We start from the raw sequence: 14,267 nt of genomic DNA, 5'->3' as shown, positions 1-14,267 counted from the left end.
AAGGATTAGATAATTAATATTTAAGGTTTTGCTAGCCATATTGTTGCAGTTGCAGTTATAGACAGTACCCAAAGAAGGGAGTGTGATTGTGTTCCAGTAAAACTTTCTTTGTGAAGACAGGAGATGGGCCGAATTGGGCTTGCCTTAGAGTATTTTGGGGGGAAAACAGGTAAGTTTTTTCCGGAAGATTTCCCTGGCTTCATCGTCACCTGTGTAACTAAGTGTACATGCAGCATGAAGGTATTCACAGAGCTGTGAATTGTTTTCAAAGTTCGGATGATGGCATGCAGATTAAATGTGCACAGATATTTTACCTGTCATTTATAAAAAGAAAAATAACTTTGTTTTACTTTGGAGGTGACTAAAGAGAATAAATGTGAGGCCAAAGAGAAACTTCAAGTCTAATGGTGGAGAAAATCAGGTCTTTGGCTATTACTGAACAAATTAATATTTTAAAAATTCAAATTTTTTTCTCCTTTGCCTTCATTTAATACTTCTTTGCAGTTGAGAATACTGTAAATTTATGTCATTATGTAATTACTTGTGGTAATGGAAGATAACCTAACCAATAATATAAAATAATCTATGTCTGATTTGGGGGGGATGTCTTGGTACTTATTTGAGCATGGATTTTTGGTGTTCACAGATTAAGTATAGCAAGCAGTATGGCACTTTAGAGTACCCTCAGCCTGTAAGACCTACATCTTAGAGCTTAAACATAGAGATCTGAGCTCCGAAAAACTCTGAATCTGAATCTTTCAGATAAGTAAAACAAATTTCAAAAGCTCCAATAAGAGAATTTATATTCCTCATAATGTTGCAGGATGGGGGACCCCTTCCAGGGCCTGAAACTGGGCTCTTGTCTAACACTCGGAAATGAATTGTCCGAGGAGACACATGTGCTGACAAAGCAAGAGATTTTATTGGGAAAGGGCACCCGGGTGGAGAGCAGTAGGGTAAGGGAACCCAGGAGAACTGCTCTGCTGTGTGGCTCGCAGTCTCGGGTTTTATGGTGATGGGATTAGTTTCCGAGTGGTCTTTGGCCAATCATTCTAATTCAGAGTCTTTCCTGGTGGCGCACGCATTGTTCAGTCAAGATGGACGCTAGTGAGAGGAGTTCTGGGAAGTGGACGGACACGCGGTGTCTCCTTTCGACCTTTCCTGAACTCTTCTGGTTGGTGGTGGCTTATTAGTTCTGTATTCCTTATCAGGATCTCCTGTCATAAAACAACTCATGCAAATGGTTACTATGGTGCCTGGCCAGAGTGGGCAGTTTCAATCGTAAGAATAATGATGATTCATAAAGTTGGATGGAGTTGGAGTATGTGATATTGAGAGCAAGGTCAGGAGACTAGGTTAAGTAAGAGCTTGTTAGGCTTACTTATTATTAGTTCCTTGCCCTCTGATTTCTAAAAGACTTCTGAAATTATTTATTCAGTAACTGCTTAGATTTAGTCTGTCACTCTAGTAAAGTACTTTTCAGTGGCCCTGTTTTTTAGAAGCACTTGGAGAATTTAAGGTCCTAATCTATCAAGTTATTTTTAAAATGACTTAGACAACTTTAAGAGTTCAGTTTTGCTTTCTAGCTTTCCATTTAGACCTAATTATTTTATTATTAATAACTAGAGGTAATGTTTTCTGTTATTAAAAAAAATACAAAGTGACAAACACTAGTGTAAGGTAAACTGCTCTCACTTAATTTTTGTCTCATCTCTCCTGTGAAAATATCTTAGGTACCCTAGTCCCAACTCCAAGTGCTTCTGGTATTTTTTTCTCTACAGACTTTTTTTTTGGAAATCTGTTGCATTCTCTGTACATTTGTAGCAGTTTTCTTGGAACAAGTGTCTTGAGATTAGTAACTACTTGGCTATGAGAATTTATACCTATACACTTGTGGTCAGTTACTGACATACATAGTAGATACACAGCAATTGAGCGGGGCAAACTAAGTCTTAGAACTTGTCTTCAAGAGCCTTTTCTTTCTACCTGTCCTAGAAGTTGGCATCTCATTTGTTTTACCTTGTCTCTGTCTGTGGTCTTGAGTTTTTCCCTGTGTTTCCCCCATAGCTACTAACAAAGCAGTATTTGTCTTTTTATTACTTAAGACTTCTTCCTTCTGTAGAGTGAATTTCAGTCCTGGCCTTGATCAGCTGACTGAGGAGCAGATAAGTTCCAACCTTGGGCTCCTGCAGGACTTTAGCTAAGTCATAGTCCTTTCAGATCTGTTCATCTACTCTCATGCATGACTTCGTTCCTCTTTTGTTTGTGGATTAGCTCCTTGAGACTCTGCTTGTCTGGCCCAACTGAATATTAATATAGTATAGCTTCCCAGAGAGTAGAACCCTGGTTATCAGGGGCAGGAGGAGTCGGGGAAATGGGAGATGTTTGTCAAAAGGTACAAAGTTGCACTTAATGTAGGATGAATAAGTCTAGAGATCTGTTGTACAACATGATGACCATAGTTAATGATACTCTGTGGTATCCTGGAAATTTGCTGACAGTAGACTTCAGGGGCTTATACCAATGCACCAAAAAATGGCAACTATATTGGAGAGAGGGGTATGTTAATTAGCTCAACTATAGTAATTATTTCACTATGTATATGTACATTAAAACATGCTGTATATCCTAAATATATGTAATTTTTATTAAAAATTTTAAAAAAGATACCATGTTATGCAAACATCTGTTGAGTCTTATTTTCTAATCTCTCTATTTTGGAAGACAAATTGTTGAATTTGTTAGGTCTACTAGATAGCAAACTGAATAGAGGGATAAAAGTAAAAGAAAAATCATTAACAACAAAGACATTTTCACCTCTATTTAAAGAACTTGAAATCAGGGTATAGGCAGGATAAGCTGAGAATTGACATTATACCTATCCTGAAGACAGGAAGTTGGCCTTCAACAGAATATTTGATATGTGTATTTGGTATGTGGGAAAAGACCTTTTTTCAAGGAGGAAGTCCACCATTGTCCTTGAAAAATGTGTTCCCATCAGGTTAACTTGCATTTCACCACATTTGAGAGCACTCTGACTGCAGTGCAAGCATGATGTTAAATGGCAGGTTAACACACTTCTGGTGAGGGCCCAGTAGAGCCTATAACTGATTGAAGGGCAAATAAATGGTGTGTGTAAAGAGGAACACAGGATAACATCACTCTGGTCCAGCCAGCTAGTAGTGCCTTGCCGTGTCAGGGCAGGGGTTATTTTCCTATTATTCAACTGTTTTTTTTTTCCAGTAGAAGTCCTCTCTATTTTATTATCCATATTTTTTTTTTAAAGAAAAGAATACTAGCCACCTATCTAGTTTCCAAACTTTAATTGGGATTTTTATGTCTTTAATTGTCTTTTTATCTCTTCCTCATTCTCTCTGCTCATTCTCTGCCCCTTCAACTGGATTGTTCTCCATTTTACCTTTTCAAATCAGACTTTTAAATATTTTTTAGACATACTTGAAGATAAGTAGTCAAGTCTGCAGATGTTAAAAACATGAATGAGAAAAAAATATGGTATATGATATTAAAATTTTCAGTAACATAGTTTAAAATCAAAATGTTTATTGAGTGCTACATGGTAGTCACAGTGTTTATCTTTCAAAAAACTTGGTCTAGAAGCAATCAGTAGATAAAATCTATACATTTACAAAGATAATTAGTCATACAAAGAAGTAAAATGGTAAGAGCCAAAATGAATATGCTATCTTAAGTCCCATAGGCGTTCAGGGGTTCAGCATAGCAATGATATGGGTTGCAACATAGCAATGATATCTTGAACATAACAGTAGTGTTCCCATTCTGTACTCACAGGTATATAAGCAAATTTACATTTCATATTTAGTTTTACTCTGGATAATATTTTGGTATTTTCTTCATACCTTCCCAGAATGTATTTACAAGCAGAAATATCTGCTGGTATATGAATGCTGCATAAAATCTTGTAAATTCTTTCTTTTTCCTATAAATTCTAATGAAGAAAAATTCCTACTCCTAACCTTGAGAAGAATCTTCCTCTCTGAAAACATTTTTATTGGTATATCTTCCTCTTTCCTTTCTTCCTTGAGAGAAACTGACAAAATAAAAATGAGAATAAGCTTTTTCTCACTCAGAAAATTTATTTGTCCTGAGTTGCTGTAGTTAACTGGTTATACTTTAGGCAGATTTGAATTTATAACCAACCAAAACACATTTTGATATATTTTGGTATTTGGTTTCCTTCTCATTCTCAATAAACTGAGAGATGGGGATTGAAATCATTTGCTGGAGTATTCCCAATGGTTTTAAAATAATTTTTCATATACAAAAGTAATTTGCCCATTGTAGAAAAATCAGAAAATATAGGAAATTATGAGACAGAAAACCAATTAGAGATACTCACTCAGCATTTCACTGTGTTTACTTTCACCTATTTTCAAAGAATAAAGCTATAAACATAATTGGGGTCATAATTTGCATACCTAACTTTGTGTCCTGTTTTTTCACTTGATACTATGCATAAACCTTTTCCCATGCCATTAAAATGTTTTTGAAAAGAGTAAAGAACATTCCTACATATGGTTGTACTATAACTTATTTAAACATTTTTCAATGGCTGTTTTCCACAGGTGGTTTTACATTTGGAGTTATTCTAAATAATTCTTCAGTGAATATGATTGCATATAAATTAAGTCTGATTTCTTTTGTAGACTAGGTTAATAAAAGGAAAAATACTGGATCAGAGAGTATATACACTTTTAATAAGCTCTGTGATAAATAAGGCAAGTTGCTGTCCAGAGAGTATACCAATTTCCAGCAGTATCTGAAAGTGGCCATCTCACTATATGTATGCCAGTGCTGAGCTGGTACGGGATTTGTAACAGTACCTCTCCTTTTATTTTTGCTTGCTCATTGCATTCAATATTTTCCAAATGTACCTGTGCAAACCCATTTTCAGTGTAATTTCGAAATGAGCTACTTTCAGTACAGCTCTTAATGAAGTAGTGGTAATGTTCAATTTATTAAGTTAAAAACCAGGTGATTAATATGTATAGAATTACAGAGAAAAATATTTTCACATAAGCATTGCAACACTGTAATGGTGTCTACACTTGGTTGGTATGAATGATTTTTTAATTTTCTTTGTGCTCTTTTGTGTTTTCTGCAATTTCTATAATCAGTCTATGTTTTTTTAATTAGAAGTATAATTTACTAAAATAATAGAACCTCATAAGCTGAGTACAAATGTTCCATGTCCTTAACAATTTATAAGCCACCCAAAAGGATTTAACAACTTGCCTTGCTTGATAATTTGGCACAGTGTTTCTTTTTACAGTATTGCTTTGAAGTTTCTGTATTTATTTAAGGAAGTGGTGTATTTCTTTAGCATTAATAATGGGCACTGGCCCTCGTGTTTTCTGGGAAGTACCTGTATTGAGAATGTTTCTGTTTCTGACTTATATAGGAGTCTTTTTTAAATGATAGCTTGAATGAAAGGTTGAGTGTTTGACTTGCTTAGAGAAATAGAAGGTATTTTATTAGAATTTACATTAGCCTCTTGGTACACCAAAATTACTTAGGGGCCAAGTAAAGAGGAATGAGAACAGTTCCCAATGAGGCATCCCTACCAAGAAACAAAGTGAACAGTTTTTAAGATTTACCTTCCTGTGAATTTATTTTGGCATGGCATTTATAGCTTAGGAGAGAGCCTCATTAAAAGTCCACTCATAATGGGCTTCCCTCGTAGCTCAGTGGGTAAAGAATCTGCCTGCAATGCAGGAGACCTGGGTTTGATTCCTGGTAGGGAAGATCCCCTGGAGAAGGAAATGGCAACCCACTCCAGTATTCTTGCCTGGAGAATCCCATGGACAGAGGAGCCTGACAGGCTCCAGTCTATGGGGTCGCAAGAGTTGGACTTGACTTAGCAACTAAACCACCACCATAGTACAGTATACTATGATATGGTAATCAAAACCACTAACAGTCATCGTTATGTACTTTTCTTAAAGAATTTTTTTCTAAATTTAAACGTGAGCTAGTTAAACAATATGAATTATCCAGTAAAGTCAGAGGTAAATTGTATTAAAATATGTTGAAAGCATCTGTTTTATCTATTTGCTTGAATTCATGATGTGAAAGGTAAGTAACAGATTAAATTAAAATAGATGAGCATGTTTTCACAATCAGTTTGACATCATAGAATATTTTTAGGGCTTGAGGGATTTAAAAATCTACCTAATTCTTTTATCTTCTTTCCCTCTCTCACTTGAAATTGATTTTACCAGGTTCCCAAATAGTATGTGAGATTTCTTTTCTAAAAATTCTCACTGATAAGTGGAAATGTGAAGGACAGTTTTTTCTGGTATGAGCCATTTTCCCCAGTTACTCATTTCCAGGAAGATCTGGATTGTGAAAAGGTCTACAGTTTACATTCCTGCAGCATTTCAGATTTTCTCTTGACCACAATACAACAGTAGCATCAATAATATTCCATTAATTTTGTCGTTGTTTAACATGGGAAAAAATACTCCCAGTAGAATTTTATTTGAATTATTTCTAGGTGAGAAATATAAGAAAAATAACAATATTAGTTACAGAACTTTTCAATAACCAGTTTCTTTTCCTTGACAGAGATTTGCTATGCCTCTAACCTGATATCATAGCTGTAGCAAAAGCACACACTAATAATACTATTTTATTGTTTTGCTGTAGATGTGCTCTTTGTGCCATTGTCCCGGAGCAACAATCGGTTGTGACGTGAAGACTTGTCACAGGACATACCACTACCACTGTGCGTTGCATGACAAAGCTCAGATACGAGAGAAACCTTCACAAGGGATATACATGTAATTATTTAACTTCTCTTAGCTTTCTTAAAGTCATACTTTCTTTAGGTCTTTGTAAAAAACTTGTGCCTGATTCCAAGCATCTCATCATCCGTTGCAAAGGGTGTTTTTGGTAGGGAATTGACTGCTCCGAGAAATGGCATAGAAAGTTTAACGATAAGGTTTTTGGAATCTAGTGAATGGGGTGAAGTATACTGCTCATTCTTAGTTTGAAAAATGAGTTGGTTTGTTTACTTGGTAATTTTTAATTTTTTCGTTTCTTGTAGGGTTTATTGTCGAAAACACAAGAAAACTGCACATAATTCTGAAGGTACGTCATTCAGCTACTTTTTAATTTCAAGAGGAAATTTGAGTAAAATATGAGCGAATTATACTATATTTTCACCACAAGAGGTGTCTTAAAATTGAATGCTATTTGAAGAATTAAGAAAAGCACTCGGGTGTTTGCTTTAGCAGCACATATACTAAAATTGGAACAATACAGAGGAGATTAGCATGGCCCCTGTGCAATCATGACATGCAAATTCATGAAGCATTCCAGATTTTTCACAACATTGTAAATCAACTATACTTCAGTTGTTTTTTTTTAAAGAATACTTAACCCAGTTCCTACAGAGGTTCAAAGCCTTTTGAGAGCAGTTTTATTATATCTGCAAATGAATTTTTATTCCTATTATTAAGATTTATAATGAAGATACTTAAGTATAGAGAACATGTTTGTTCATTTTAAGAGAACATGTTTGTTCATTTTAAATTAAGGCACTATAAAAATTACTCAAGTTATGAATGAACCAGAACAATGGGAAAAAAAGAGAAAAGCATTTGGATAAACTAATGTGAAAAGTTTACATTAAACTAATAGTGAAAAAGATCTGAATTTTTAAAGAAAACTTTTACCTTAAATTCCTGTAAGGAGTACATGGAGAATATATTTATCTTTAGGGGGAAATGATGCCAGTGGTTATGGGTTTCTGTGTTCAGGTGACTATGTTAGTGGTTGTAAAGGTAATAATTATAGAGAGTCCTTGCTACTGTCAGATAAAGAAAATGTGGACTAGAAATACTGGTACATTTTGTGATAAACAACCTTTCTGTTGAATTTTTATTCACACTGAAGTACTTTCACTCCCCTTAATATAGACATGTTCATAAGAAATAATCAATTTTAAAATACAAACCTTTAAAATTATTTTATGGTTTGTTTCCACTTAAATTTGTACAAAACCAGAACAGTCATGTTTATATATTCTTAGCCAAGCTGTATAGTTGGTCTTTAAAACGTATGGGAAAGTTCTGAAACTGAATTCTGACTTGTTTCAAATTTCTCATACAGATGGTTTTGATACTCTTACTAGCAATATGAAAAGCTCAGATTTAATCTGAGATTGTTCTATCCTTTCATTTAGATTAGAGATCTTTCAAGTTTTTGTTAGCTTCTGAGAGCATGTTGCTTAGAATTAAGAATGATTTGAGCCTGTTGTTTTAAGAAGTTGTCTCTTTTATAAAGACTTACCTAATTATCAGTGTTAGCACATTAAAATTTGTGGCCCTTTTTGATTTCTTAGGTCTTGGTTTTATAATACAAAATAGTATTGTTTTCCCTTTAGGACCAGATTAATCTAAATACTTTAGAAGTGCTGGTTAAAGACTGTCTTTAGCAAAAACTTATTATTAATAAAGATACTGGACAAATATAAGAACAGAATCTTTTTTGATTGATAAAGTACAACTGATAAACTTTATAGTGTTTTCCTTCAGTTTTTTCATTTAATTCTAGAATTGAGTTGAAAAACCTTTAGTGAAAGGTTAAGAGTAAGCTTTCTCACCTTTCATTGCTTCAGATTTTAACAATGTATTTATTTGATTCTCTTCAAAATTTTAGTGAGCACATGCAGTAAACCAAGGATTGAGACTTAATGATCTGGCAAGTGTATCAACATACTGGGGCAGGGTATTTAAGGGTGACAACAATGAGTCCTATAGACATCGCCCCTTTTATTCCCTCAGTTTCTGAAGCTGATAGTACCATCTAGTGGTGGGGATAAGTCACTGCAGACTACACAAAGTGAAATAATTTTAACCACCGTTTTGCTTTGAGAAACTTTTTAATGAGGAAGATCTAAATTCATACTTTTCGAGAGGACTTTTCTTTTAGTAGAACTGGCAGGAATACTACAATTCAAACTTAGGATACAGTTGATTTGAAATTTGGGTTCGGTGTATACTTTATAGCATATTGGGGTTCCCTGTATTAGTGACATATGTAGTGTGTGTATATACTCATATTGTAGAACTTGGAGCATAACTTTGCAATTTAAAAATATGGCAATTTCTATTTATTGAATTTAGACTTTTATCACGTTTATCTAGCTTGAATTTATTAGATACCGGATGCTTTGTCAGAAACAACTTCCATTTACTTCATTATTCTAATGGGAAACATATGTTCTACTTAATGATTATAATTTATGGTGGGGGTAATAGGATTGTATTTCAGGGACTGTCTTTGAGAATTGTACAGCACTAGTCTATAGAGCAAAGAGGAATTGATACCTTTGGTGGTGTATTGATCATTTGCCATCTGTGGCTCAGTACCTACTTTACTAATACTTAAAGTGATAAATACTATATAATTCAGTCTGTTCTGTTAGCTTGATATAACATGAACTGTGTTTTGAAATATCAGATTTGAGAATCTCTGTACCATCTTCCATACTTTTGCCTTTTCCAGAATGTTATATACTTGGAATCATACAATATGTAGCCTTTTCAGCTTGGTTTCTTTCACTTAGTTGGCCTTTGTGGGGAGGGAGATTAGTTGTTAATGCTTACAAGAAAGGATTCAATGGACAAGAAGAGATTGGAGGTACAAGGAGGAGGATTGAGTGCAGGTGGAACAACTGCCCTGTGATAAGGAGAACCTTTCTACTGTAATAGGAGAGAAGGAAGATAGGTGGTTCCTATTAGGTCTGTTTTCTCTGTGGGGGAAAGTGTAGGGAGATGGGTGAGGGTTGGAAGTTGAAGGAGAAAGTTTTGAAATACTAGTTGTGAAGACCAGGGGAGAAAGTTGACCTAAAGAAGTGTAAAGTTTCCAGACCTTATTGGAGCAGTTGAGGTTAGTAACCCTGAATTTATAAAATGATGCTGTCAGCTTGTGTGACATTTCCTCCAGCAACTCGGGATCCTGGGTGTAGCACAGAGAGAGTGGCTAGTTGGTTCATTCAGAATCAGGATTTTTTCCAAGTGAGTTCAACCAAGAAGTAAAGGGATAGGAAGTTTAGAATATTTGCTAGAGAAAAATAAACTGAAAGGAATTAATAGACTGGAGGTCCTGGTAAGATTGGAGAACAATGAGAATGAAACTATTTAGGAAAGCAATCATCTGTGGTCCCACGGTATGAGGCAGTGATTTCAGAGAGAGAATCCTTTTAGGTGATTATGAGGTATCTGGGTGTGATTATAGGGATTAGGTGGTTGATGGAGGACATTAGTGAAGATTAAGGAGCTGAATGACTACGTGTTGCTTGGATTGTCCATGTGGACAGTGAAATCACCCAGGATGTTGGCAATTTCCAATCTCCATTACTTTTATTAAATGGAAATTTAGGGAGATCCTAATGTGGTATCAAGGTCTTTAAAAACCTTTTAAGTTTAGGTGCATAGAATAGATTTACTAAGTACTGGAAAGGCAGCTTTCCTCTCATCCTTGTCCTTGTTTCTCAGTTTCCAAATTTTTTCGCTGAAGGCAACATCTAGGATCAGTTTCTTTTGTGTCCTTCAAGAGCACTAATATGCATACATAAGCATATGTATAGCTAGCAGTTTTCTACCTTGCAGGAGCTTATAAAAATGTTTATTTCCTAGATAGTCAGTATTAATACTTCTAGAACATAAAGTCACTCACTGACATGTGTCTGTCCCAGCTCTGCTCTTCCCCAGCTTTGTGATCTTGGGCAAAATAATTTTAACTTTTCTGAATTTACTTTTCTTCTGTAAAATGGGAGATGGGGATGATGACTGATATAACCTCATGGGGCAGTTTCGAGACGCAAATGAAATAATGCATGTAAACTGCACAGCACATCTGGTATAGTAAAAACTCAAATGTCAGGTCTTATATTTTGGGTATTTGCATTTATATATTAAATGGAAAAGGGCAAGATGTAGAGCAGTATGCTTGGATTTGCATATGCATAGAAAATAACAGCTGACATTTATTGAGCGTGTCTTATGTGCCAGGCCCTGTTCTAGATTAAGTACCTTAACTCTTTTAATTCAGGAACCCTCTGAGGTAGGTCTCAGGTCCAAGGACACAAAGTCTGTGACAAGAGATCCAGGATTCAAAACCAAGCTCTCTACCCTTGAGACTGAGAAAAGAAATATCAGATACTACGTAACAGTAGTACCTTGAGAAGGGAGGGAGTGAATATGAAGAAAGGGAAGCAAGAAAATTAGGGCAAGAGCTGGGAGTGCAGAGCAGTTGGAATTGGAAGGTGGAAAGGAAGATTTTTCCTTCTTTCATGCAGATAATTCTTTTACAATTATTATTAAAAATGATACCTTTAAAAAATGTAAAATATTTCACAGTTCTGAATAGGAAAAAAACCAGTAAGCAACCATGAAAAATTTAAACAAAGGTGCTGTGACTAGCTTCCTCCTCACATTTTCATGTGCAAATAATTTTCAGAATAAATTTCCCAAAATAATATTGCTGGGGTCAAAAGGTTTAATCTTTTTAAGGTCCTCAATCCACACTGCCATGCTACTTTCTAGAAAGATTGTGCTAGACTATATTCCCGTCAGCAGTGGCTGACTTTACCCCCTCCTTTCAGCACATTGTATTTTACGAATTCTTTTAAATACAAAGGTAGTATACTGCCCATTGTTAAAAAATTTAAATAGTACAATGGTACTATTAAATTAATTCACAAAGCCCTCTCTTCACCCCAGAATCACACTCTGTGAGTAACTACTAATAATGGTTTGTATATCTTCTCGGAACCTTTCTTAGATACATACACTCTTACATATGTATCCATATATGCACTGTTCATAATACAATGGCATCATAGTATATATAGAGGTGACGTTGTGCAACTTGTTTTTTTCTTTCTGTGATATATCAGACACCCTTCTCTGTCTGCATACAGATCAACCTCATTCTTTTTAATTGTTGTGTTATATCCCATAGAATAAATAGAACTGTAGTTTACTTACAGATTTCTCTACTTTAAAAAATCACCTTGGGACTTCCCTGATGCTCCAGTGGTTGAGACTGCGCTCCCAATGCAGGGGCCCCGGTTTTGATCCCTGGCGAGGGAACTAGATCCCACATTCTGCAACTAAGACCCAGTGCAACCAAATAAATACAAACAAAGTGTTTTAAAAACACCTATATCTACTTTTTCCACATACAAATAAAACTGCATTGATCTTCCCTATACATACGTGCTTATGTACTTATGCAAGTGATTCTATAGGATAAAATCTTAGAAATGGTGATGGCAGGTGACAGTCTATGCATTTAACATTGGAAATAAGTACTATAATATGTACCAATATTGTATGAGAGTGTCCAGTTCCCTGTACCTCTGCTGGATATTATCAGCCTTATAACTTTTACCCATATGATTATCTCATTTAATTTCCATTTCCCTTATCACTAATAAGGTTGTGCTTCTGCCCATTTTTTTGGTCATTTATATTTCTTCTGTGGACTGTCAGTTCTATCTTTTACATGTTTTTCTTTCAAGGTTTATCTTTTCAAAATTGATTTGAAGTGCTCTCTGTAAAGTATAGATATTCATTCCCTGCCACTAAATGGCTTCTTAGGTGGCCTAATCCCAAAATTCTCTTCCATTTTCTTCTATTACATTTATAGTTTGTTATTTTACTAGATTTTTTGGCTCCATCTCTAATTGTTTCATATGGTATGAGAATAGGAATCTCAGTTTTTAGAAAATAGGTAGCCATTTGTGCCATTATGTCTCTCCCCAACTCATTTGAAATGCCACCATTATCATACTCTGATTTCCCATATCCATATGGGTTTGTTTTCAACCTAGCTTTCTCTTCTGCTGATATGTGTCTATTCCTATGCCAGTGTTTTTAAGTACTTTTGCTTTATGGTATATTTTGATATCTTTTTTAAAAAGATAGTATTATACATTTACTGTTCCAGAAAACTGGGGAATCAACTTAAGTTCTGTCTTTTCAACATTTCATTAAATAAGGTTAGCAAGAACTGATACCATTCTCATTTTGATCTGGTTCTTCCAGAAGCATCATTTATCTCAGTATATTTGTAGGGTTTCTTTTATGTTTGTATTTCTAACACACTTCTTGTTGGATTTATTGTAGCTTTTTATAACTAAAGATTGCTATTTTGATAGGTGAAAATGATATATCACTTAATTTACACTTTGACTCTAGAGAAGTCAAATTTTCTCAAAGTGTATTTAACTATTTATGTTCTATGAATTATTTGATCATATTTTTGTGTTGGGCTCTTAATCTTTTATGAGCTTATCAGATCATAAAGATACTAATCCTTTGTCATAAGTACAGAAGATATTTTTCCAGTTTATTGTTTGCCTTTTAAGTTTATCACTTATATTTTTACTTTGAGAAGTTTAAGAGTCTAATATAGTTAAATTTTGTCAATCTTTTGTGATTGTTTTTTTTACTATTGCTATTAAAGTCCCCTGAAATTTTATACTGAATGATTTCATATTTAGGACAGACAGATTTGCCATGTAGAAAGTTAGACATGTTGGCCTGATAATGGAATCAGTTAAGTAATTTCTTTATAGGTATTTGACAATGTAGTGTTATTATAGTGATTATAATATAGTTATATAGTCTATATATATTCTATATATAATCTATATATAGATTATAATATAGGTATTATAGCTAATGACTTTTGTTTTCATTGTAAATGACAGAATATTATGTATTTTACATATATGATATAGTATGTACCAGGATGAGTGAAACATTTGGTTATGATTTTTCATTTTAATTTTTGGTACATACAGTAATTCTAGTACCTTTAATGAAATTGTGTCATAAGAATTCTCAGATTAAATGTTTAAAGAAAGTAGATGGTGTGTTCTGATGTTAAATTTGCTATAGTGTTAAGATTAGAATATATCTTTAATTGACTTGTCTGTCTTCACAGGGAGAGTTATCCAGATTTTTGTCTGTAAAACTCTCCCCCTCCCCTTTTTCTTCTCTCAGATTCTACCATAGTTAGGTAAAGTTACATTGATACAAGTTTTAGTAACTGTTTTGCAGATGATCTAATGCTCTCAGTTCCTGGAGTTTATATATGCAAGTACACTACTTAAATTACCCTTTTCTTATCATAATGAATGTGCTTTTATTGCTTTAAAAAAACCCTTAAAATATTTATTAGGAAAGATCAGCATCTGAGAATAGGAG

At 34.4% G+C, this 14,267-nt stretch overlaps 1 protein-coding gene and 1 non-coding gene across 7 annotated transcripts in view; both read left to right on the top strand.

Moving 5' to 3' along the window:
- Positions 1–14,267, top strand: part of PHF6 (PHD finger protein 6) — a 48,838-nt gene that overhangs the window by 11,569 nt on the left and 23,002 nt on the right. For all 6 annotated transcript variants that reach the window (XM_027533356.1, XM_027533355.1, XM_027533358.1 and 3 more), the window contains 2 exons: positions 6,688–6,821; positions 7,088–7,131. In XM_027533356.1, the coding sequence (XP_027389157.1) occupies positions 6,688–6,821; positions 7,088–7,131 (178 nt within the window). The remainder of the gene's footprint in view (positions 1–6,687; positions 6,822–7,087; positions 7,132–14,267) is intronic.
- On the top strand, positions 7,262–7,368 carry LOC113888338. Its single transcript, XR_003509964.1, has one exon. It is a non-coding gene; the product is annotated as a U6 spliceosomal RNA (small nuclear RNA).

This window comes from Bos indicus x Bos taurus, chromosome X (genome assembly GCF_003369695.1).
Source record: "Bos indicus x Bos taurus breed Angus x Brahman F1 hybrid chromosome X, Bos_hybrid_MaternalHap_v2.0, whole genome shotgun sequence".
Lineage (NCBI taxonomy): Eukaryota > Metazoa > Chordata > Mammalia > Artiodactyla > Bovidae > Bos > Bos indicus x Bos taurus.
This window is presented reverse-complemented; position numbering and strand designations above follow the sequence as displayed.